The sequence below is a fragment of the Ahaetulla prasina genome, chromosome 2 (genome assembly GCF_028640845.1).
Source record: "Ahaetulla prasina isolate Xishuangbanna chromosome 2, ASM2864084v1, whole genome shotgun sequence".
Taxonomy (NCBI): domain Eukaryota; kingdom Metazoa; phylum Chordata; class Lepidosauria; order Squamata; family Colubridae; genus Ahaetulla; species Ahaetulla prasina.
This window is the reverse complement of record NC_080540.1, coordinates 256,637,403-256,664,198: the sequence shown is the minus strand read 5'-3', so window position 1 is coordinate 256,664,198 and position 26,796 is coordinate 256,637,403. Positions and strand designations below refer to the sequence as shown.

Below are 26,796 nucleotides of genomic sequence, written 5' to 3'. Positions count from 1 at the left end.
TGTTGTGTGTGTGTAAAGTGTGAAAGTTGGTTTTTGGTACCTCTTATTGTTTTTTTACACTTTGTTTATTATTATTTTTATTTATTGTTATTGACCACGCCCACCAAGCCATCTAACCACCAAGCCACGTCCACCACTTAAGCCACACCCACAGAACCGGTAGGGAAAATTTTTAGATTTCACCCCTGGTATATAAGTGTTAAAAACTATTGCCTGGAGGAATAAGTACCTCCTCAGTAGCTGCAGGACAAGCTGCTGGAGTAATCCAAAATTGGAAAAAGAGAAAATGAGTGGAGAATAAATGTTTATTGCTAGAAGGAGAGGCTGGAGCGAAAAGGCTGCAGAAAAGAGAGAAGAGAAGTGTGCATGGCAAGTGTCAGTTCTTATTTGGAGTGTGAAAACCCAGAGAAACAAACTCCATCCAAGACCCCAAACTTCGGAAGGCTAGAAAGGATCTGGCTAGTTGCAAGCAGTGGCTTCACCCAAGATTGTGAAAAGAGCAGAGGGAGAATCATCTGCCAATACAAGAGCCCTGCAAATTAACTATAGAATTGCAAATAAAAATAAATTTCTAAATTCCAATCATAATTTCTAAAATTTCTAGATTTCTATTTTTCATTATGTTTTATGAATTTTAATAATATTGAATATATATTCTCAATCTGTACGACCCCAGTCACTATGAAAGCTGGCATTTTTATTTGGCAAAGATTTTAATAAGCATCTTAAAAAATTGAATGGAAACACAGTCTGCTCAAACAATAATCCGAGTTTGGCTTGACCTATTTTTCTAGAAATCAGGCCAAGTTAAGAAATGAATTAGATAACAAAGCAAAAAAGTATAATTGTAAAGAAGTAAGAGCAGTATGTGAATGATCTCTCTTAAAAATAGCAACTGGTAGAAGGATAACATATATGCAATATATAGCATTGCTATTTAGCATTCATAAATTATGTGCAATGTGTGTTGCATCAGATTTTTGTTTAAATATGAAATTCTTAAAAAATTCAAAATAGGACAAATGTAACATTACTCATTTTGCTGCATTTGATATTTCACATATAATTATATATTGCAATATAATAAATTATCAAGCAAGAAGATAGTAGTGTCCACAACAAACCATTATGTCAAATTGATACATTACCTTGTGTCATAAAGTCATCAGGCAAAGAATGCACTTTAGAACTTGTCTCAGACATCTGTCACAATTATTTAAATCATGGTTCATTATTATTATGCTTGTTTGCATAGACAGCCAAATGGGTTTTGATATTTTTATTCACCTATTAAGTGCTTCCTAAGGGACACAGTGGCTCAGGGGCTAGGACGTTGAGCTTGTCGATCGAAAGGTCGGCAGCTCAGCGGTTCAAATCCCTAGTGCTGCCGTGTAACGGGGTGAGCTCCTGTTACTTGTCCCAGCTTCTGCCAACCTAGCAGTTTCGAAAGCACATAAAAATGCAAGTAGAAAAAATAGGGACCACCTCTGGTGGGAAGGTAACAGCGTTCCGTGCGCCTTTGGTGTTGAGTCATGCCGGCCATATGATCACGGAGACGTCTTCGGACAGCGCTGGCTCTTCGGCTTTGAAGCGGAGACGAGCACCGCCCCCCTAGAGTCGGCAACGACTAGCATGTATGTGCGAGGGGAACCTTTACCTTTACCTAAGAACTTAATACTATACTAATACTATTAAAGGTATAGTCACAGGATGTAAGCTGTTCCAAGCAAAGATGCCTTTTGCAACTGACTGATGATGATTTTGTCAATGTTGATGGTGTTCAAGTAGTGCTTCAGTTGTTTTGGGGTTTATTATTTACTAGAAGTCAACATCTGTTAAATACAGATCATGCCAGGCAAACCTTATTGCATTATTTGACAAAGTGACTAAATTAGTGGATCAGGGAAATACTGTGGACATAGTTTACTAGACTTCAATAAATATTTGACCAAGTAGACCACAGCCCAATTCTATGTAAGATAGAAAAATATGGGATAGACAGCATTACCACCAGATTTGCAACTAGATGATCAACCGTGCTCAACAGTCCTCAATGGAGCTACATCTAATGTAGCAGGCAGTGGAACATCCTAAGGTTTTGTCTTAGGCCAGTATTCTTCAACATTTTCATAAATAATTTAGATGAGATGATTTAATTTAGATCAAATTTGCAGACAACACCAAGCTGGGGAAAATAGCCAAACTTTAGAATATAAACTTAACATGCAGAAGGATCTTGACAAGAATTGAAAACCAGGCACTACCCAACAAAATGCAATTCAGTAGCAAGAAAAAGTTCAAGAAAAACTAAATGCACAGGTATGGTATCAGGCTTAATAGCAATAACTGAGAGTGAACTAGGTGTCTATCTAGTGGACAACCACTTAAATATGAGCCAGCAATGTTCTGGGCTGCCCAAAAAATCCAGTGCAGTCCTAGGCTGCATCAGCAGAAGGATAATATCAAGATCACGTGGCAATTGTAAATTGTTAGAAAAGATAAATGATGATTTTAGAAACAGTGGTAAAGATTTAAAGTAGAAGAAAAACAAATACAAGCCTGATATCAGTTAACACTGGGATTTACAGAATGATACAAAACACTGTAGTATCAGAAATATTAAAGGAGATCATTGAAGAATGTAGCTAGAACCATAATATCAACACTCTGCAATGGTATCAGTTTCTATGAATGGATTATTTCTGAAAGATGTAAATGAAAACAGATATAGAACAAATTTTATCTGACAAGACAAAGTACCGAATGTGGTACTACCAATGTCTGGCAAAGAATGATTTTGAAAAGGATGCTTTGCTGGATATACAAAAGAAACTGGCCTCAGTTTTAAAAATTAAAAAGGGATATACAAATAATACATCAAGAGAATGACCTGTAAAATGTTTTCATACTGAATCTCTAAAAGTAGCTTGTTAAACCTTAAATCTGTTCAATGATATAAAGAATATATTTGATTGAATTAAAGATTAAGACTGTTAGAAGTGTTGAATCTTTAAGTCTTATTAGAAGTAAAAGTAATATATAGTTATTTTATTTAAGTAAGATTAAACAGGTTTTTTTTCTTTTTTTGCAATATTCTAGCAAACTTTTATGGACTTTTTGCTGATTGAAAAGTTCATTCTGGATGCATATTCAGAAAATGTTTTCTGGATTTGCATATAGATAAGAGATGAAATATGGGATGAAGAGATAACTGTTACAAGGGTGAAGAGTTATTAAATTTGTTTATACTTGTGATGAAAGTTGGAAGTAACTTATGGTTTTTTTTCCTGCACTTTTTATTCTCCTTCCATTCTCCTTTTATTTAGTGTATGATAATTTTTACTATTGTAATAACTATCTAGCTATCTATTTATCTATAAAAACAATCTGTATGTTGTGAGTATATGTATATACACAAACACACACACATGCATACACAATTTGTGCTCAAAGTTTTGCAACACAACAGACTTAGTATATTCAATGATATACTAACTTTAAATCTGTATCCTGGAAAAGAATTGGGAGAATCTCACAATCCCATGAAACTTATGAATTGGTAGCTTTAGAGATAGTTGCTATCAGCCTAAGCTACCTCATATGTCATGATGTTAAATGAAATGACAATTGTAACAGATGCCATCACTGAGGGGTAAACATTCAGAAAGGAAAAAGGAGAAAATTTCTAAGGAAGAGGTGTAGGCTAAACCAGTCAAACTGAAAAGAAGACAAGACCTACTGAGAAATTTATCTTTAGAAAACTACTTGGCCTGAATTTAAAACACATTAAAGTATAGTTCCTTAAGTATGTTTCCTTAAGTATATATTTTAACGTAGCTGAATAAATAATCATAACTCAAAAACTACCTGCATTATAAAAAAACCTGACTGATCATGTCATTTCAACACAATACCCATTGATCATTTTTTGTCTGAATAGGAATAATTTGGAAGAGTTTTGAATATAGTTTAGTAAATCTGGCAATCTTTTAAGTCAATTAAAATATCCCTCACATGAGTAATGGGTTCATGGGTTGTTACACAAAGGGGGAAAAAGCACTTTTACCCAATTATGGGCAATTTATTCAAGTTTGGGAAGCACTGTTCTAAAGGGGAAAGTTGACTTTGAATCCTGGTGACTTTATTGACCTGTCCAGCCATCTTTCTTGACAGGAAAAAAAAAAGTTGTCCGTGTTCCTCCAGGATGTTTTCAATTTTACAGAGAAGTCCACCAGCCTTGATATTCTTTAGGCATTTCTCAAACTTGGAAACTTTTAAGATACGTGGATTTCAACTCCCAGAATTTCCCAACCACCAATTGCCCTAGAAGTTTCCCATCCAAATACTAACAGGATTAGAGCTAATCAGTCACCTGCCGAGGCAAATGGATGTTATAACATCTTATTCATTTATTCATTTATTTATTTGTCACAAACAGTATATATAAGCATAAGCATGAAATACCTATACAATATATAAGCATAAATATAATCGTAAGTATGTAATTATATGAAATTGGATACAATCAAAGGGAACATTAGGACAGGAACGGTAGGCATGTTGGTGCTCTTACGCATGCCCCTTACAGACCTCTTAAAAATGGGGTGAGGTCAATAGTAGTTTTTGGTTAAAGCTTTGGGGATTTTGGGAAGACACAAGAGAGTTTGGTAGTGCATTCCAGGCATTAACGACTGATACTGAAGTCATATTTCCTGCAGTCAAGATTGGAGCAGTTCACATTAAGCTTAAATCTATTGTGTGCTCGTGTATTGTTGTGATTGAAGCTGAAGTAGTCTTCGACAGGAAGGACATTGTAATAGATGGTTCTATGAGTTAAACTCAGGTCATGTCTAAGGCGGCGGAGTTTTAAATTTTCTAAACCCAGGATTTCAAGTCTGGTGGAATAAGGTATTTTGTTGTAATCAGAGGAGTGGAGAACCCTTGTTGTCGCCTTTATCGTAATCTCAGGTTTCATGAAAGAAAGCTTACACTCTCGCAAGGCCTATAGATGCCCGAGAACATATGGGCTTTGTTTCTAGCTAAGAATGCCCTGGATTGCGATAAGGAGAGAAAAAAGAGTCTTGCAAGTGTCCGGAACCTTCTTTTCCTTCTTTTATGACTTCACAAATTCCATCAGCTCTGACCGAACAAAAACGCGTGAAAGGCGGCGGCGGCCACCAAGGGAGCAAGGACGGTGGGAGGGGGTTAGAAAGGACCCGTTAGGAGAAGGCAAAAACAAGTTCACGCGCTCCGCATTTCCCACGCTTAGAGCCAGGCCGGGAAATAAGGCAGGGCCTTAACGGAGGTACCGGTGGGCGGGACCTCGGCAGGAGAAGCGGCTCTCCGCCTCGCCACACCAACTACAATCCCCGCCCCAAGCCGGCAAAATAAGAGAGCGGGGAGGGGCTGCCGCTTGCCTCTCACTTGCTCTTTCGCCTGCTCAGCGTCGCGGGCGGCGGGAGCGCGGCCCGCAGGCCCCGGCGTCCTGGACCGCAGGTAGGAGAGCGGGATAGTGCCGGTAGGCCTGGGGAAGGGAGTGGGGTGGGAGGCGCCAGCGAGACCAACGGCGCCGCTTGAGCCGGTGAAAGGTTTGCGGCCCGCCCTTGCAAGGCTGCGGGCGGGATGGGCCCCGTCAGCCGTAAGAGCTGCAGAGCCGAAGGGCGAGGCGGCAGCGGCAGCAGCAGGGCGGGCGAGGAACGGCGGCGCGAAGGGGGAGCAGGCGCGCTCCCACCCGCTGACTGCGGTGCGGGCGTCCCTGTGGCACAGCCCCGCGTGTGCTTGGCGGAGGGAGGGATAGGTGGGTGGGCGCCAACCCTCCAAGGTTAAACACAGCGGGCGCGCCCAGCTTGGTGGAAGCCCGGCTTGGTGGTTGCCTCGGAGACTGCCTCTTGAGATTCCCGACGGCGGAGATCGAGGTCGCCGGTTCTCTAGAGGTCACCTATGCGCTGTTGTGAGGTAAACACTGGCTGGGTTTGCGGGTGCCCGTCGAACCCCTTCCGAGCGTAGAAATCCCTGCGCGCGCGCGCCTTCTCGAGCATCCGTGACGCAGCAGTGGCTTCATTGTGTCTGCGTGTCTCTGGGTCGGCGAAGCGAAGCGACGCGTAGTGGGGTTTCGTTCGGAAGAATGCGTGGAGGTCGAATTCGCGCGTGCGGTATTTATAAAATAAGCGCCAGCCGTCTTTTGGCCTACTTTTTATGCCCGGTGTAGGTTGTGGGCGTGTGAATGAATTACGTGTGCTTCGACTGTCAGGTATACTTATCTAAGCTTGGTGTTGTTTAACATTGTACGGCGTTCCTTCTTGGTCCGTAAGCCCTTTGCATATGAGATTCAAGATTAAAATTATTCCATTAAATAACATTGGCGTTCAGAGAAGCCGTCCCATCTCTATTTAAACATGCTGCTGGTTTCAGTGGCGTTTGATCCTACATATACTTTACTTTTTGCATAGGTGGGAGATATGCCTTGTAGGATATGTCAATATTTTTACAGTGAAAAATGTGAAAACGGCGTGATTCCTTTATATAGAGTCCGGCTCTTATATTTAAGTTATTTGACTGTATTAAACCTTTGATTTTATAAGACTTTTAAGAAGCCCGGGAACAAACCCAGAAATCTGAGTGAGCTTCAGGCTATGTACAGCTTTGGATGTTTGATGTACTTGTGTTTTTCTTTTGTTTGCAGTTTCACAGGAGGTAGTGGAGCTCTGACGTTTTGCCATCTGCTATTTGCAGCATATACTTCATGGCACCGCTGTCTATTCCCATTGAGGAATAGAGCTGATTCTGAAGCATAGTTTTTAAGCCTGTGCGTATGTATGCCCACGTGCTTCAAGGACTCTCCATGGTACTGCTGCCTTGCCTCATTGTCCATAAAAGGAAGTAGCACTATGGAGAGCTCTTGGCAGCTACAGATTCCCTGCATAACAGAGAGATCTCTTTCATCTGGCTTGCCTTCAAATGTAACTTTGTAGGACTGCTCCCCTAAATCAGATATAAGTGATGACGGGAATCTCAGCAGGATGATTGCAAATAAAATGGATTTGGCATTTAGACCTGTTTTCAACCAACAGCAAAGTTGTTAAAAAATTATGCCAATGATAGAGGGCTGCTTTTATTTTTATTTTATTTTGCAGATAAGATGACTGCTGAATATTTTCAGCAAAGAAAGCATGCTATAAATAAATACTTTCCTGCAGTAATTTTATTTCTCATCTGATTTTTTTTTAATAATCCCAGGACTTTTAGTTCTGCAGCATCACTTTTAAATTTTGGTTTTTTTGAGGATGACTTTTACAGTAAAAAAAGAAAAAGAAAACTCTTTTAGTACAGTATATAGTTACAATAATATATTTTAAACTATTGTTAATCATAACATAAAAAATGGCAACAATAAAATTAATACATTAAGCCCAACAATAATACTGAATGTAGCCCAAAATCATACCCAGAAATCTAGTAAAATTATACATTATATTCTATGTTGATATAACATTGCTGTGTTTTTATTTGCTGTTGCCATTTTTATAAGTAATTTTCTAACAAGCAAAACCTGAGATTTGCTTCTAATATTATACGTCATAGGTTCAGAAAATCTGAATATACTATACATGTTATGTCCCTTTGAATGCCAGTGGTGTGGCTCCCCCAAGCTGCCAACAGAGCTGGCAGCAGACTCAAACGATGAGGAAGTTGGGGAGGAACTTGGGCCAGTCCTGAAGTCTGGGGAAGGTTCTGATAGATGCTCTGCATCAGAAGCAGAGATAGAGCCAGGGCCGTCCGACATTTCCCAGCTGCCTTTGGATTTGGAGATAAGTGGGGAGGACGAACAGCTGGGGCCTGTTCTAAATGTGTGCATGCGCAGAGCTGATAGGAGACAAGAACAATTGAGGTCAAGGAGCTGACTCGGGAAGAAAGGCACATGTGGATGCTGAATGGCCCCTCCCTGGCTGGGGAATAAATAGGATGGTTGCAGGAGACAACCGTTCAGATTTCTTTCGGAAGATTTGCTTATCGTGGTTTGTGCCTCAGGGACTGCTTGCCAGAATTTAATTTACAGCTTTGGGACTGGAAGCTCCCAGCCTGGCAAGTATCTCAAGGAACTGATAAGGTCTGTTACTGCAATTAATCCTTTGAAAGATTATTGCCTTGACTTTTCAATGTGTGAATGCCAGTAATTCACAGGAGCTAAATAAAGTGGGGTTTTTTGGAACAAGGAATCTGTTTCTTGGTTCTGCTAAGGTTGGGTCAGTACAGCCAGAGGGAGAAGGGATGTTAATATCCAAAGCATCATAGTTTTGTAGCTTGTTTCTCTTGATATTTAATCATGAATCCATGAAGAACATCTGAGAAGATATCAAGACTAGGACTGAAGACACCCTTGTGTATGTGCGTGTGTGTGTGTGCATGCATGCCCGCGCATATGTGCTGTATGAATATTTTTCTCTAAATCTAGTGTGTAATTATTTTTACTATTGTGACAATTATATATGTGTGTGTGTATACACACATACATATACATACAAACATACAAAGAGAGAGACATAAGGCATCAAAAAAATTAAAAATAAATCTGATTCCGGGTCCAGTAGATCAAGATTTAATACAATCCCATGCAAATATAAATTATCAGAGAGACATGCCAGACTCCAGTTTGGGGAAAAAATCCTTATTAAGCACTAATGCATGATTTTATGGTACAGAGTTGTATGCTAGAAGTATTTATATGCAAACATATCTTCACTGGTACCCATTAGGTTCCCAGTCATTTATGAATATATATTATTTATAGGTTTATTTGTAATCTAGGAGATTATCAACCTCAACCTATGATGGATCTTCCAGTGTCCTGTGCCATATTTCCTGGAACACCTCTGGGATTTCCATGGACCCCAGATAAATCTTGAGAAATAAAGGGTGAAGATGTAGGAAGAAGACATTGTTTTGTTTATGTCTCATTCATTCATTCCCCAGTTTTATTATTTTTATAAGTAGCTTAAGGCAGCAAACATACATAGGGCTCCTTCCTCTTCCTATTTTCCTCATAAGAATAATTCTGTGAGATGGGTTGGGCTGAGAGCAAGTGACTGGCCCAAAGTCACCCAGCTAGCTTTCATGGCTAAGATGGGACTTGAGTTCAGGATCTCCTGCTTTCTAGCCTGGTGCCTTAACCACTAGAACAAACTGGCTCTCATTTTGCCACTCTTGTGTTTTAGTTTTTGGCCAGTTTTGTTGGTTTTGTTTTGGTGTAGTTTATTTTTTGTCTACCTGCTCTTATACATAATGAAATACATGTTGCCTATGTGTTATTTTCTCCTTGGTAAGATTTTGCTTGTCTTTGAACTTTATCAGTTTGATTTTATATTTATTTTTTCTTGCAAAAAATTAAAAGTAAGAAAGTAGATTCAAAAGATCATTATTTTGAAGCCCTCACTTCAGCTGTTTCTTGGGTAAGAATATATCTATGTTAGCATAATTTGGAATTGTTTTTTAACTGGTTATAATTATAGTTTTAGCCATTTCACAAATGAGCAAATCCATCATCTAATTCTTCTGTCGTATGCTCTATATGTATTCTGAAAGTACCCACTGGCTAAATTTTAGAAAACTTCATATATGAATATGCAAGGAATAGTTGAATTACACATAGGATGAAGATTCTGGAGAATAAATCTGACAAAATATAATATAAATGAATTACATAAATGTTTTAAGACATCTGTACACTGAAAACATTTCTAGGAAACATCTGTTGCTAGGGAGAGAATAATTACTAAGACTGGTTGATGTGATCTCATTTTCACAATGAACCAGGCTTAATTATCACCCGTAACAAAAATGATTTGAGTGTGATATTTTACATGATGATACGGCAAAAAAGAAACCCCTCTTATCCTTTTCTCATACTATTACTCTCTTAGGAAAATTACAGATTTGTATTAGTGGATATTTTTCTGTTATAGCTGAGTGGAGAAAAATTCTAGAATGTTTCAACTATATCCTCTGCTTGATGGATAAACCTGGCTTGAAATTGCAGGGAATCTGTGTTTAGTGGGTTCTCATTAAATTGAAATATTCAGAATTTTTATTATTGATATTCTTCAACATGTTAATGACTTGGATGAAGAGGAGAAGGGAATGTTTATCAGATTTCATGAAAAAATAAGTGCCTAGCTAATACTGTAGAAAGCAGAAAGAAAATTTAAACAAGCCAATCCTAAAAGAAATAAAATGAAAGTTACAGAATGAAATTAAATATAGACAGGTGTACTTTTTCACTTAGGAAATAGAAATCACATACATGAGTTCAGGTTACCTGCCTGAATGACATTACATGTGAAGATGATCTTAGAATAGCAGTTAATGGCAAACAATATGAGTCAGCAATGAGATATACCTGCAGAATAAGCAAATGCCATTTTATTCTGTGTTGGTCAAATCCCATTTTCAGCAATATGTCAATTTAAAAAAACACATTTTAAGAAGGATTCTGATCAACTGGACAGGTCAAGAGAAGATCACAAGGATGATGAGAAGGTAAAAAGAAAATTCTGCAAGAAAAAATGGAACTGGAAATATAAGACTTTAGACTTGGGGGGGAAGGGAATATGACGGCATTCTTGAGTCCCAGAAAGAATGTCACACAGAAGGTCAAAGCTTTGTCATTTAAGAGTACAAGGTAGAAATAATTTAAGTTGCAGGAAGAACTGCTGAATATTAGAAAGTATGTCTTAAAATTAACAGTGTTTAATAGTACTTACGTAAAGAAGTGGTAAAGACAACAACATTCTATGAATTTCTTAACTTTGGATTTTTATACCAAGTACAGACATGATTGCCTAAATGGCTTCTTCCACTGCTGTGACTTTATGATTGCTTGAGTCATGCTTGATTACAGTTTCTTTATAGAACAATACCCCAGTGAGGATGACAACCCTATTTTTTTACTACCTGTTTTTCCTAATCAGGCACTGGCTGGATGCATATGGAATGAAACACGTAGAATTCTTGGATAAAATGAAATGTTGGCAGTTACAATTGGAGAGTGACAAATCGGTAAAGCTACTGCATATTATATATGTTATGTTCTATGAGATTGTACATTAGAAGAAATTTCCGCCTAAAATATTATGATTAATAGCTCCATTACCCAAGCTGCAATTTCTTGAATCCTTAAAGGGCTGGTAATTTATTCCTATCAAATATGACCCTACATGCAGCTTACTGACTACTCAAGACTTATAAAAATCATATATCCTGCTTCTCTTTTGTTGGGGTCCCCTGAAACAGTTCATAATTTGTGAAATTCTGAATGCTTTTGTTTCTGTTTAGCATTTCCTTAGAAATGCTCCTTTAATCGGGGAAGTAATTTTCAGTTGTACAGTTGAGAAGAGATCAAAAAGAAAATGCTCCCCGGAATATTTTTTTATTACCTTTCTTCTCACACATGCACATCTTGAACAATAAAATTAATAAAACTGAATTAAGCTCACTGACAATGGGTTTTTTGAAGAATGGGTAAATATACGTTTGACAGCCACAAAGAGGTTTTTTTGTTGTTGTTTGTTGAATGACATATAGATTTTAGTCAATAAATAACTAATCCATATGTTCATAACCTTTATATGCTATTTGATTAATACTGTAAGACATCCTTCACTTGAATGATTCCTCCCAGATATATTGTAACTCCAGTATCCACAATTTTTAGCTAATTTATCTGGGTTGATTGGTAATTCTGGAAACTGTAGCCCCAGCATAACTGGAGACCATTAAGTTGGATGAGGAAGTTGTAAGGCCATGCAGACATTGCCTTTTTAATTCTTAAAACTTTTGTTCTATGAAATTTGTGTGAGATTTGCTGCCTTTCTGGAACAGCAAGTGATATAAATGTTACATTTCAGAGAAATGTAATGCTAAGTTAGCTTTCTTCTACATTTGTCAGCCATCATGCTAAATGTTAGAGAACTTTATATTAAAATATTATTCTTTACATTGAAAATGAAAGTTCCTTGACCTTCAAAATTATTTGTACAAAACAGCAAAAAAGAATCAGGCAGCTGTCCTTTGTAATATTCCACAGTCTACAAGGAAAATGCAAGTGTTACTCAGGTTCAACGTGACAAATACTTTTCAAGTTTATTGGCCCATATTAACAACAATATTGCATCACCATGATTTATTGCACAAACAGATATATAATTACCATGCTAATGTCAGGCCTACATAACTCATAGAAAGGAAAGTTTACTACTTTAAAAATAATTACAGGTCACAAAGGAATAGCTGGCAGGCAGATCAACTTCAGCAGTGTAGCAGCAATGGAACTGGCTGTGTTGGTACTGCAGGTACTCAGCAGAATGCCTATTGGGATGAAGGGTAATGCAGAAACCTAGGCAGTGGTGGATCCTTCCTGCCATCAGAGGATTGGTAGGCCACAGGTTATGCAGACCTGCTAATCTACATCCATCATAACTGCAGGTCAATGTGCCATACTTATGTAAGTAGATATTTTCTGGTCTTATCCGACATACATAAATCAATACTAGGATTTTTTTTAAAAAACTAAAGAATAGCTATTATGAAGGGCAATGATACAAGAAAGGAGGGCAGAGGATTTTGTGATGAATACTGCATTTTATTTGTGCTAATTTTATTTTTTAGTTCAAGTGTTGACAAAAGAGGCTTACAATAACAACTTTAAAAGAAAGGGCAAATTCAAATGGTATATTTCTATTAGTAAACTAGATGAGAAGGATTAACCTGTTAGGAATACCCTGAAAAAAATATTCCAGGGTATTCTCCCCAACTATCCGGAACAGTTGGGGTAGAGAAAAATGAGGAAAAGGCTTACTACATTATTTTTTACCAAAAATAAAAACCAGAATTGGCTACAAATACATCTGGGACTTTGGCTATCTATTCAGTAAAATGTTCAGTTGTGATTTAAAATTCATTGATCTTCAATTATACTTGGTACCCTGTTTCCCCGAAAATAAGACATCCCCTAATAATAAGTCCAGTCGGGCTTCTGAGTGCATGTGCTAAAATAAGCCTCCCCCCCCCCCGAAAATAAGCCCTCACTGAAAATATTTAAACGCAGAGCTGGAAATCAAGTAAGACGGCAAGAGGAGCCCCATCTTGCTCCACATGCCCCAAAATAATAAGATCTCCTCAAAAATAAGGCCAAGTGCTTATTTTGGGGTTTTAAAAAATATAAGACAGGGTCTTATTTTCGGCGAAACACGGTATATAAATCATAAACTTCTGGATAGAAAGATGGAATACAATTCATACTCTATGAATTGTATTCCTAATAAACTTTACACATATAAAAGGATATGCTTTGAGACTGCCCGGTATGTATAAATGGGCATATCTGTAATGAACCATGAAAGTACCTATTTTTACTATTCATGATTATCTGCACTTGGAGATTACATGTTCAGTTAGTTTCATTTTGGATTGTTTTACACAAAGCACTTCAAGAATCCCATCTTTTAAGATATTGGTGAGCTATTATTTTTATAAAAAGAAAGCTGGATAACAGACTCTCACAACCTTTCATATCTGGTGCCTTCAAAATATATTTCTACTGCAACCTCATAATTCCCAGACAGCATGAGATCCTCAGACTTGGAGTGTAGTGTTGTGAAGGCTAAATTAACAAAAGTGTTTTCTCTGAAGATTACCACTATTTTACTTTATATGGTGTGCGTAAGTAGCACATGTATTTGATGAAGACAACCACAGCAGGTTCATGCACTAATGGAATTGCAGTTTGGCTCTTTCTTCGTGCAGGATGTTGTTGAATTTTACAAATATAAATATCTTTTTCTAATGCACTTTTCCACTGAGGTTGCATGTAAAGAATTTGAGTTTTTGTTTTTTTTTTAAATCAATTCTATGTATGGTGGATATTATTTCACGGGTTTTTTTTAAATAGCATTTCTGATTTATTTATTTTTGTTTGGCACATACTGTATAGCAATTTATATACATGGATTGTATATTGTTTCCTTCAGGGTGTTCCTTCAATGTTTATTAGGTATGCATTTTGTAAAACAGGCTGCAGATTGAAAGTAACTTCTGTGAAAATCAGTGCATGATTTCCCTATGATTGTGATGAAAAAGAAAACCTTCCTATTCCTGATCTTGTTCATTCAAAATCAGTTCAAATAGACATTATCAAGTGATTCCAGTAGACGATCACATACAGCCCTTTTGTAAGTGAAGGTATTATAACCAAGGGATGGTGATGAGGTTATTGATGAGCTGTGGTGCCGCAGTAGTTAGAATGCAGTGTTGCAGGCTAACTCACTATTCACTGCCAGGAGTTCCATTCTGACTGGCTCAAGTTGACTCAGCCTTCCATCTTTCTGAGATCAGTAAAATGAGGACCCAGATTGTTGGGGGTAATATGCTGACTCTGTAAACCACTTAGAGAAAGAGAGGTGTAAATTGCTACTATTACTTGCAGGTCTTTTTTGTTTAGTTTGAGGTTAGCAAATCCCAATAGTGCACTAATGTCTTTTTGTGTGTGTGGCCCTGGTAATATATTTAGTGTAACTGTAAAAACATAATGCATGTATCAGGATAAGACATAGGCTAGATAGTGAGAAGGTGCACACTGCTCTTTTCTCCTTACATGGTCCTTTAAACATGGTAAAAAATCTTAAGGTTGCTCAAGATTGTCTGGAATCAAAATTACTACCATTTCTAGTAATCAGAAATGGAGTTTAAAATCAAAGTTTTGACTGACATGGAAAATCTCCCAACCCTGGCAATGTATTTATTGAATTTATTGAATGTGAAGTGGTAGCACTATTTTTAGACTACACTTGGAATATTGCATCCTGTTTTGGTCGCCAGGATATACAAAAGATGTTGAGACTCTAGAAAGAGTGCAGAAAAGTGCAACAAAGATGATTAGGGGACTAGAGGCTAAAACATATGAAGAACGGTTGCAGGACTTGGATACAAATAGTTTAATGAAAAGAAGGACTAGGGGAGACATGATAGCAGTGTTCCAATATCTAAGGGGATGCCAAAAAGAAGAGTGGGTCAACTTATTCTCCAAAGCACTTAAAGGCAGAAGACGAAGCAATAGATGAAAATTAATCAAGGAGAGAACCAACCTAGAACCAAGGAGAACTTTCCTGACAATCAGTGGAATGACTTATCTTCTGAAATTCTGGTGTTCCAACACTGGAGGTTTTTAAGAAGAGAGTGGACAACCATTTGTCTGAAATGTATAGGGTCGTGATGGCGAACCTATGGCACATGTGCCACAGGTGGCACATGGAGCCCTCTCTGTGAGCATGCAAGCCGTTGCCCAGCATGTGCCTCCTGCTGGCCAGCTGTTTTTTGGGTCTCTGGCGCAAGGCTGGGATGCATGCGGGGTCTCGTGTGCATGTGCATGTGCAGGGGGTGGGGGGAGCGCGGGGGATGCAGCACACCCCCTGTGGCCTGTTTTTGGTCCCAGGAGGTTCAGGGAGGCTTGCCAGGACCAAAATGGGCCACAGGGGTTGTGTGCGCATGTGTGGAGGCTGGGGGGAGCATGGGGTGGGGGCAGGGTGTGCAGGAGGCATTGCATTATGAGTGTGGGCACGTGCGTGTGTGACCCCCCCCACGCTCCCCCCACTTTTGGCATGCGGCGGCAAAAACGTTAGCCATCACTGGTATAGAGTTTCCTCTTCAGCAGGGGGCTGGATGAGAAGACCTCCAAGGTACCTTCCACCTCTGTTATTCTGTTACTTGTAAGTAGAGTTAGATAATAGTGGCTTATTCATCTTCTGAATGTTTTTAATGGACAAGAGTCTCCAATATCCATTCATTTACCTTTTGGCATATCAGAAAATAGTTGAATACTAATGATGGCTAATTTTCTTATGGGCCAAGAGTCGCGTGAGTGAACATGTTTGTTTTGAAAATACAGTTCTGCCTTCCAAAACTCTCAAGCATTACTCAAAGAAGAATTATATTATAAAAGGTGGCAGATAAGTTATACTATAAAAAGGTATATTATACAAGGTGCCAAACTAAGAATATCCCTTTGTAAATAAGAACAGCTTAACCTACTGACAAAAGGGCATCAACCTAATCTCTGAATCACTGCAATTTTTATTAAGGAGTTTATATGAGACATAATCACTTTGTTTTCTGAGCTAAATTCCGTGCTATAAGGTTCATGTGCTGTGGTTGAGTAGGAAGTAGAAACTGAGTTGGGGATTCCCCACAAACTGTAAGTAATTAGAAACATACTAGGATTTTTAGCTGTTGCTTAGCTGTGCACTTGAATTATTAGATTTATTTCAGTATAACGTGGAAGGAGATAAGAGTTGCTTCAGGGAAAACTATTTTCAGTGAATTCTGTACCAAAGTGTTCAAGCCATCTTCTGAAAACATGGCTGTTCCTGTTCCATTACATGCTCCTGCATGTAATGAAGAAAATTGAACACTGACTTGGACCCTAATTGATGGTAGCGTGGGAAAATAAAAAGACATTTTAAATTTTATCTTGAAGATCATTCTTGCTTTTACTTCTTTCAGCTGTATGATTCCCTTTAATTTGTTGTCTTGTGGCTCTACTATTAGGGTAAGATCTGGTGATTTTGAAATATGGTTATACTCAGAACTATCATTGTTTACTGTCCACATAGTACTAAAATGAGAGGGTATTATTATTTTCAGTTTATGGATAAAGGTTGGGAGATGAACCTGGTAGGAAGGAAGAAGGGTAGATAGGCAAAGACACATACCAGTGTTTTGCCAAAAATGGAATGCAAGTCCAGCTCCAGCCATCTGTTTGTTATTGTTTGCAATGAAGTCTCTGAAAAGTAAGCTCTAAAGACAGAAGTGACTGATACCAGTTCCACCTGCGCTTGTGTCTTGCTAATACAACTGTTTTGTATTTTTAGGTTGTTGGATTCTTACTTAAAATGGAAGTTGACATTAATGGAGAGGCCAGATCTATGCTACCCCTCCTCCCCTTGCCTATCGCTGAAGTGAGTGCTACAAGCAAAACAGACAACGAGAAACCTCGCTGCTCCAGCACCCCATGCTCACCAATGCGCCAAACTGTTTCAGGTTACCAAATCCTCCACATGGATTCTAATTACTTGGTTGGCTTCACTACTGGAGAGGAGCTCCTGAAATTAGCTCAGAAGTGCACCATAGAAGAACAGAATAAAGTTGAAATGATAGGGCCTACTTTGCGCCCCAAACAGCTTGATTCAGGACTTTCTCGTTCTTCCCGAGTGTGCAAAGCCAGAAGCAGATATTACCAGCCTTATGAGATCCCAGCGATCAATGGCCGTAGAAGACGACGGATGCCCAGCTCAGGGGATAAATGCAGCAAGCCACTACCTTATGAACCATACAAGGCATTTCATGGTCCTTTGCCTCTCTGCCTTTTCAAAGGTAAAAGAGCTCACTCAAAATCCCTAGACTACCTCAATTTAGACAGAATGAACATCAAGGAACCGGCTGATACAGAAGTGCTTCAGTATCAGCTCCAGCACCTCACCCTGAGAGGGGACCGTATGTTTGCTAGGAACAACACATGAACATAAACCATCATTCGCTCTTCACTGCATCAAGATTGTCTATACAATGTAGGCAATCATGCACTTGGTACCTGGTTGGATCAGAAAATTGTTTTGTTAGATCATAGCATAGGAAGATGAGGTGTATGTTTGTGTGTATGTTTGTGCATGTGTGTGCGTGTGCGTGTGTGGAAACTACACGGAAAGGAAGGAATACTGAAAAGTTCTGACAAGAAATTTATTTGGAATAGTGTAACAAAACAAAACGTTTTGCACATGGATACCTGAAATTTATGGCAATTTAACACTCAAAACTTGATGTAATGTGAATTATGTTTCTGACTGAGCTTGCTGTAAGAATTTACTCATGGATAAGCACTGAAATATATTATTTAATATTAATCATATGTGCATATGCAATGAGTTTTGCATTATAGGACAAAATGTTTCACTAAAACCATGTGTTCTTTAAAATAATCCAGTTTGTACTCACTGTAGCTGGATTTGCACTGGCAACAAAAGAAAAAAAAATGCTAATGAAATTAAGCCTCAGTACTTTACATTACTAGAGCTGACTGTTTTTAAATGTATAATTGAATTACTACTTGCATTTCAAACTAATTTCAGTGTAATTTTTTTTTAAATCCTGAAATGTGTTTTGAAGAAACAAATATTGAAAGAAAACTACTGACTTTAATTTTGTATGTTTTTTTAAATAATTATCTTAACACAGAAAACCTTTATAGTGTGTAGTGTATGTATGAATATATATGTATAAATATACACACACACACACATGCACACATGCACAAATGCGGAAAGCTATATTTGCATTTGTGATATTTAGCATTTAGATTTTACAGTAGCAGTACTATATAGGTATGATGGGAGGTTGTTATGACATTTTAGCACTGCATAGGAACATTCCGATTTATTTACAGCACTGATAATTACAACTTTGTCTTGTTTTGTTTTTCTTGAAAAGCCTTTCAGGCTACAACTAAATTATTAATTTCTCCAAATGTACTGGTGTAAATCATCTCCAAACAAATCATATTTTAAATTTTAATATTTATTGTTATTGTTACTCTCTTTTAAGCTATGCTGCTTATTATTGAAAGAGTGTGCAATCATGTTACGTTCTTGATCTGTAAGTTATTTAGAAGTGAAAGTTTAACTCTTGTGGATGCAGTAAGGAATGCTTAAATTGTTTATGAAACCGAGCCTTTTTAAAACCGTTCCTTGCACAGATTTGATTTACTTGGAAAAGACTCGTCTCTTGAGAAAGAATACAGAGAGCATATGCTTTGAAAGCATAAGGGTTGTCTCTTCTTTGACATCTTGTACAAAAATTGTGCTCAGCTGGCAGTGCATAAACTATGGATCAGGTTTGTTTCACTTGAGAAGATGCTTGAAATTTTTACAAGTTGCACTGCTGTATTATAGTGAAAAATTATTCCCTAAGTAACTACTTTGCATGGCCTTCTAGTGTAAACAGAAGAGTACTGTCCAATGCCAAAGAAAGGATTTTTACATTTATTGATTAAACATAAATAATAAATATTAATTGATTTTAACGATGAAGCAACATTGACTAGAAAATAAAAGGGTTATATCCATACTTTTCTATGGCCCTTGGTATGTGTTGCTCTTTAAAACCTGGAAAGGAAATCTGCCCGATTATATATCATTTTACATTCTTTCCTAAAAATGTACGTGTATTATAAATGTTACATTGATTTTATATATTTTCATATAAATTGTAGACCCTGACATACAAAAGGAATTTAGTTTACATATTTCAGAAACTATGACATGGAATCTACTACATACTTAATATTCAGAGAACTGCTAAAATCTAGTCATTTTCCTTGCCATTGTAATAGCAGAATCAGGTGCATTTGCCTATAGCTCACTTTATAAATGAGGTTTCTCTGTGATTTTCTTTTTATCTGAGAAAAAAAATGCCCATTGGAAACAAATAGCCATGGTATATGCATGAATCTGTTCTTGTTATGGTGTGCAATGAATAACTGCATTTTGGGCGATGGATAATACATATAAGAGAAGCCTCACATTCGTTATTATAAAGTTTTCTTATAAAGTAAATGATTGGCCTCCCTTTATATGACTTTTGACCTATTTTCTTGAAAAAAAAACATTTTTTAAAATTTTGATTTAATTTCTAAAAGTCTCTGCAACTCTTAAATCAGTTCTCTGGCAAGATAATCAGCCCATTGCTGACACTCTATGGGGTAAAAGTGGAAAAATACAAATTTGACATGTTTTCCCTACTATTCTTAAGAATTGTTCTAAAAGTTATTTAAGCTATAGCGCATCAATTTCTTGTCTTGTACGAAAATGTTATTTCAGTGATTGAATTCATTGCTTGGAGTTTGCTCTTTTATGATTAGTTGTTTTAAAGAGTTTTTGAGAGGGGCAACGTTTGCTTTTAATGCTAAACTAATGCATTAATTTTATTAGATAACTTACCTTGAATTGCATATTGAATGATGACTTACCAAGAAAGTAAAACCTGAATGGAAAATTATGACCTGAAGTCTTTTTACCAAGTAGTCATTCATTGAGTTTGGTATTTTTATATGTGGATTTTTTATAGACCAATCACAAGCCATATACTAGATACAAGGAGAGGATGGTTTATTACCTCTTCCATGTGGGCTTCTTCTCTTCTTGATTCCCACACTCCCATCCCAGTATCTGACAAAGTTAACAAGTGCTCTTCATCACAGATAGGAGCTTTTGTGTAACTCGGTCTCCTTTATACTTTGCCAAATTAAAGGAGAGTAGAGTGGTGACCTTGATCAAATACAGTTACCTTTATGGCAAAGACAAAAAAAAACCCCAAACCATTATTCTCAACATATAAGCACTCTTCTCTTGTATTGAGAGGGGGAAAGAAATGCTAGAGATTTCTGAAATGTTGCTAACTTCTAAATTATTTTTAAAATTCCAAAATTTTAAATAAATTATAAACTCTTTTTTAAACAGTCCCTTGCTATTTTGTTTCTATTTTATTAACAAAATCTCTATCCTGCCCCAACCCAGACAGACCTGGCAATGAATAACAGGAAAAAATACATAAAAACAAATCTTTTTTTTTTTTAATCATGTTAATGCTCACCTATGATGATAGTTCTTATATATAGGCAAATGAACTAATTCAAAATTTCCATAGCATATCTAGTACAGTCTGGGGTGTCAATATTTATTTTATTTATATTCCAACTTTCCTCCAGCACTCATGGCGCACATTTACAACATTCCCTTCTCTTAATTTACAAGTTTGTAATAGGTCCATTATTCTTGCAAGAGTCTAAGTTATCTATGATCTATAATTTGACATCTGATTTGATCAAGGCAAAGGTCAAATGTTAACTTCCTCCGTCAACATCCCCTGGTCCAATGTGAAGACCAAATATATTATCCTGTATTTTGGATCTGTGGTTTCTTGTGACAACCCCGTGGTGAACATGGACTTACAAGCTACACCAGATTCCTCTTCCAGGACATGGAGAATGAAATTACTCAAGCAACAGTCTTAGGAACTCCAGCACCAGCACTGTGATGAGATCCAGAAGCTTGTGACACCGACAATAGCCCTTGTTTGTCAACTCCATATACAGGCACTTGCATCTGGTTCTGTTTGAGACAGTTCTCCCTGTTTCTCAAGAGTCACATGAATGATCACAGCACACACATAAAAAGGACAGGTTTCCAATTACGATGCTGTACTCGCCATCCTGAAGTTTTTGACTCTTTCCCCCTCCCCTTAGGCTCTATGAATGTATGAGATCGAGTCATTTGTCCATCACCATATCAGATGCAGTTTTGTTCTAGAAAAACCTGACATTTACCAACAGTTGAAGACTTATAGCACCTTTCAACTTGCTAATCTTGGTCTAGGAGTGGGACCATTGTCTTGGAAGGGACCTGAATTAATAATGTATGAATCCCCTTCCCCAACAATACACTCAGTACTCCCTGCCATATTTCCATTTTCTTATTATTGAGCCCCTGATGTTTAATTTCCAGAGCCCCCCCGCCACCTGTGGCTCAATCAAATCTTGGGGTCTTTAACTTTGAAGAGAAGGTTAAAACATAAAATCCCTTCATCTCTCTCCTGTTCTCTTGCCTGGGAAGGGATGGAAAGCTGACTTCAGTTTTCCCTAACTTACCCGGAGAACATACTCTTATATTTAAATCGAGGTCAGCTGATAGATGTTAAAATAAACTCAGAAGCTTCCCAGACTAGAGTTTAATTGCAGCTGCAGTTACCCTCAAAGCACTTCTCTTCAGTTCTGGCACCTACAGACACAAAATTTTTCATCCCATCAGTGAAATCTTTCTGGACCTAGCAAGGGTTCTCTTGGTGCCGAATATTAGGCCAGGACTATTCTAAGGAATCTGGGATTCCTTTTTTTTTTTGTTTACCATTCCTACTCCAGATGTCCTCCTGGCTGCCACTGTAGATAATAGTGGTCATAGTTTGTGTTCCTTACCCACCCACTCTTCCTGTCAGCAGTGCCAACCACTTTGCTCACTTCTGATAGACCTGCTGAGGGCAGAAGAATCCAAGGCAGATTCATAATCAAGTCCCAAAGCAATGCTGGTATTTCCATTTCAAATGTTCACCTTGTGTCCATTCCGCCTCCATCTTCATTCACCAACCAGCAGACTCCATTATGTCTTTCTTCACCAAACCTTCTCTGAAATCCTCTGCTTTTCTATTCTTCATATTCTTTTCCCCCTCGTGTTCACTAGGACTTTCTCTTTCCTATGCAGTCCCAATGGTCTTGTAACATACAAAGTAAACACCTGCAATAAAGCCGTTCCTGATGGACTAACTCTGGAGCCAAAACTACAGAATCACCCTGGACTATGCATTCTTTTAGTTAACTCCCAGGTTGAATAAGTATGGTAGATACAGTATAAAATATATTTGCAATGGATAAGGGTAGTAATGCTATCAAGGTTTAACAAGTTTTACAATCTGAGTTTACGGCAGTCAGATTAGGAAATGTTATTGGGCATTATGCTAAGAATTATTCTGCACGGCATACTATTAGGCACTTTTAAAAATAGTTTTAATAATAATTGAACTCTAACAAAACCCACCATTAATTTAGTACTTAGGTTGATTAATTTAGCAGGGTGGAAAAGGTTTGTTCTAATATATTCACATGAAGTTTACAGTTGTACAATTATATACACTTTAAATTAGCAATAAATGCTAGAATCCTGACCTGATGATACACACAGGAGTGTACTGGAGTTTGTATTGGAGTACTACTGAGTTAATTAGAGTAGCTCTAGAATTAAGATTATGCCACTGAACCACAATTTGGGACATTAAATAAAAATAAATTCAATCTCCAGTAAAGATTTAAGTCATCTATTTATTTGCAGGATGGTGAGGTGGGGGGAATCCCAAAAGTTTACAAAGGAGTAAAAATACCTGAACCCTCTGATGATCTCACTCTCCTATATCCAGGGGTGGGCCACTGGGAGTTTGCAGGGGTTCGGGAGAACCTCTAGCTAAGATCCTGTGCAATTCAGAGTACCCCCAAATCCCACTCCTGGCTGGCCCCGCCCCACCCATCCTACCCTACCCAGGAGTCCCCACACAGCCCATTTTGGATGCAGGTAAATGCAGGTCACATGGGGAAACATGGGGAGGGTGAAAAACGGGACTACTGGAAGTTTGGGAAGGCTGGAAATGGGCCCGTTTCTGGCCTCCAGACAGCCTCCGAAGCCTGGGGAGATAGTTTTCGTCCTCCCGGAGGCTCGAAAAAAGACTCTGGAGCCTGGGGAGGGCAAAACGCCCCCCCCCCAGCTGTGGTGCAGGAGGCCGACTTGGCCATGCCCACCATGGCCACGTCCACTCAGCAACCGGGCAGAGAACCCCTTGCTAAAATTTTTGAAGTCCATCCCTGTCTATACCTCTATGTTTCTCAGCAGCTGGAACACCAGCGGCAGCAGCCCTTAACCACAAAAAGGTAACCTGTCGTTGTTATATTAAGGGTGGAAATCTGTTCACAAAGGAAACATGCAACCTCTTTAGACTATTCACTGGCTTCCAACTCCTTTTTGCTGCTAAGTACCAACAATTATTAAACCTCAATATAGCCTCTTTTAAACTTGTAGGCAAGATTTTAAAGAACTTAAAAGGGACTAAATACCATCTTAAACTAAGTGCTTTCATAATTCAGAAATTACTTATTACAATAACTGTTAGTCATATTAGAAATACAGCATGCATGTCCACTGATCAAGCAGTTATCATAACATATTTTATATAATAACTTCTTAAACATAGACTATAAGAAAAAGTACTTGGGTGCTTATACCAGTCTTTCAAATGCTCTCTTTTATTACCACAGTCAGAGATTTAAAAAAATGCTGCCCCATGGTTATTTCTCTTGAAGTTTCTTTAAATCATTTTCCTGGTATCTTTTTTTTAAAAGGAATAGCAAGATTTCTGCTTGCAGATTAAAATAATTGGCTAAATCTCAGCTTTTTTACACTTTCTACAACCTCTGAAACAATAAGCATATTTATTACAATGTTGTTGTTTTTTGCTGCAATCATAAACAAGAAATGCAACTCTAGCAATAATACAAGATTTGCTGATATGAGTGAACAATGATGAGTCTAGTAAAATATGGAAATACAGGGAAGGAGTATTAATAAAAATTAAATATGGCAATGTGAAGATATTCTGGTGAATTAGCCAAAGAAGCTTGTACCTCCCTTAGTTCAACTTAAAAGGAAAACTCAGTAATGATTTTTTCTAATTTATCCTTGCCTCCGCCTGCAGGACTCTAGGCGATTCGTTAATATTTAACAAATATTTAAAAAATAATAAAATAACAAAACAGTAAGAATAACAGAATGTTTCCAAAATATATATTAGACCAGTGTTTTCAAAACTCAGCAACTTTTAAGATGTTTAGACTTAAACTCCAAACTTTCTAAGCCAGATAGGTAATTGTGGGAGTTGAAGCCCACATATACATTGCTGAGATAGAGAAACACTGCGTTAGACTGTAGGTGCTGATGGCTTCGCAGCTAAGTACTAAAGATCTTCCAGAAATGCTAGGTTCTTACCATCTTCAGGAAGAGCCCAAGTATGGGAGGCCATATTCTTTTTGGAAGAAAGCTGTCCTATAGGAAAGAACTTCCCATAGAGATTATTCACAGTTGGGTCTTCTTCCACAGCACCAGTTTGCAGAGTAAGTTCTTGACTGTCTGAATTAGGCATAAACTATTTGGGAAGGGCAGTCTCAGTATTAAGCCATCTACTGTAATATATTGAATACTTATGCCATGAGTATCCATTTGTTCTGCTTTGTGTTTTGCTTCAACACTCTCTTGAAATTCTTATTAATAAATTCAGACTCAAAGCATGTCCTGAACCTTACAGAACGCATTTAGTGCTTTGGGTAGACCAGGGGTCAGCAACCCGTGGCTCTGGAGCCACATGTGGCTCTTTCATCCCCCTGCTGTGGTTCCCTGTCGTTGGTCGGCACCACAATTTTGAGAGGAGCTTCCAGTTAGGGGGGAAAGAATGGTGTGCCAGGAGGAGACTCTATGGCAAGAGATGGGTTTTCCGATCGGCTCCTCAATTGATAGGGCTTTTGGTTAGGACAGGTAAAGAAAAAAGGATGCTGCACTAGGAGGAGACTCTATGGGGAACCGAACTTCCGGTCGGCTCCGGAATTGAACAGGGGGCTTCCGGTTAGGACCTTTGTGGCTCTTTGATGGTTTAAGGTTGCTGATCCCTGGGGTAGACATATATGATTCTTTTTAAGTCGTTTCATTGTTTTTAAAGTTATTCAACATGACCCCCACAGCTGGAGTACATTTTTTCTTCAGGGAAAGGTTGCATTTAGGTTTTAGGTTCTAAACCTAGAGATCTCTTGATATGCCCAAAAAGTGGGCTGAGCAAGGCAAAAATAAAATGAGTTTAATGTATATGTAAATAAAAGACAATATTTTCCTGTCACATTAAAGTATGCAGTTTTATAGCAAGGTTCTGGAAGGGTCTGCAAAGTCTGGAAGCCAGACAAAGGACACATTAGCAAGATCAGAAGTGAAAAAACCCTATCTCATCACCAAAAACAGTCTATATCTACGTACTTTATAAAGAACAGACTGACTTAAATTACAAAGCCATTATTGGTGACAGGGAAGGTGTCAGGAAACTCTGTACTTGGGTATAGATGAAGTCATAATAAGATAAGCACATGTATTAGAAAAATACAAACTAAGCAATTTCTTATCTATGCTGTGCTACGTGCTAGTCTGTACCAAGGGCAGAAACTGTTCTATATTCCTATACTATCTAGGAAAGAGTATATAATAAGGAAGGCGAACAGTTTCAATAGGTTGATTAAATGAGATAGTGATTCAGTTGACTAATCCTGCTGAAGCAGTTTTACAAAGTCAAGTTGTGCAGTACTTTTACATAGATTTTGGACAGTGATTCTTAAACTAGGGGTAATTATCCAAGGGGGTGCCATAATTTGGGCATCTACTGTGGGTAATGGAGCAATTTGTGATTGCTTGTTTTTGAGTCCCCAGTTTGGGACTGCTGCTGCTGAGACTCTTGTGTGAAAGAAGAGTCTGTTGGGCTGGAGGGTAATGACTTTCAAAACTGGGAAAAGGAATATTTTGGACAAACAATTTAACAAGCACTATTAAGAAAAGCTACAGCAATGCTTCACTTTTGCTGCTTCAGTGATCTTCTAAACATTAATTAGAATGCTTGTCAACGCCTTCTGCTACTACTGAATTAAATAATATTCTTTGTTTCTTAAAAAAAACTTGGTGTGGCTGTTTCTTTAAATAGGGAATACAGTTATATGTTTGAATTACAGGGTGTTTTTTTTACTATGTCAATATTGCTCTAGTTTTATCATATTAGTCTACCTCCATTTGTTATATTGAATTCATAATTTCCTGTTCCTTTCTTGCATATTCAATTTCTGAATCTTGTCTGTCTTATCAAAGGTATAGCATTTTGAAATATCTTGAACAACAAAGCCATAGGATGGCATCAAAATTTTAAACAAGCATCAATTTTATTCAATAGAAGCCTATTTAAAACCAGAGGACCTGCAGCAGAAGGAAGCTGCTACACTACCAGTAATTTGTGTTAATCCCATAAGAAGGAAGATGGAGGGTATTGGTGGGGGTGGGGTGAGGAAGTGAGAAAGACATATCTAAA

The 26,796-nt window shown here is 37.9% G+C and overlaps 1 protein-coding gene across 3 annotated transcripts; it reads left to right on the top strand.

The window, feature by feature from the left end:
* The first annotated feature begins 5,368 nt into the window (after positions 1–5,368).
* On the top strand, positions 5,369–20,493 carry MACIR (macrophage immunometabolism regulator). 3 transcript variants are annotated; one of them, XM_058167057.1, is made up of 2 exons: positions 5,369–5,496; positions 16,917–20,493. In XM_058167057.1, exon 2 carries the CDS (start codon positions 16,938–16,940, stop codon positions 17,562–17,564), a length of 627 nt encoding a protein of 208 aa, XP_058023040.1. In that variant the 5' UTR covers positions 5,369–5,496; positions 16,917–16,937; the 3' UTR covers positions 17,565–20,493. The 3 variants fall into 3 exon arrangements, with proteins under 3 accessions (XP_058023040.1, XP_058023039.1, XP_058023041.1); XM_058167056.1 differs by lacking the exon at positions 5,369–5,496 and adding an exon at positions 5,816–5,955; XM_058167058.1 differs by lacking the exon at positions 5,369–5,496 and adding an exon at positions 6,134–6,152.
* Positions 20,494–26,796: the final 6,303 nt, after the last annotated feature.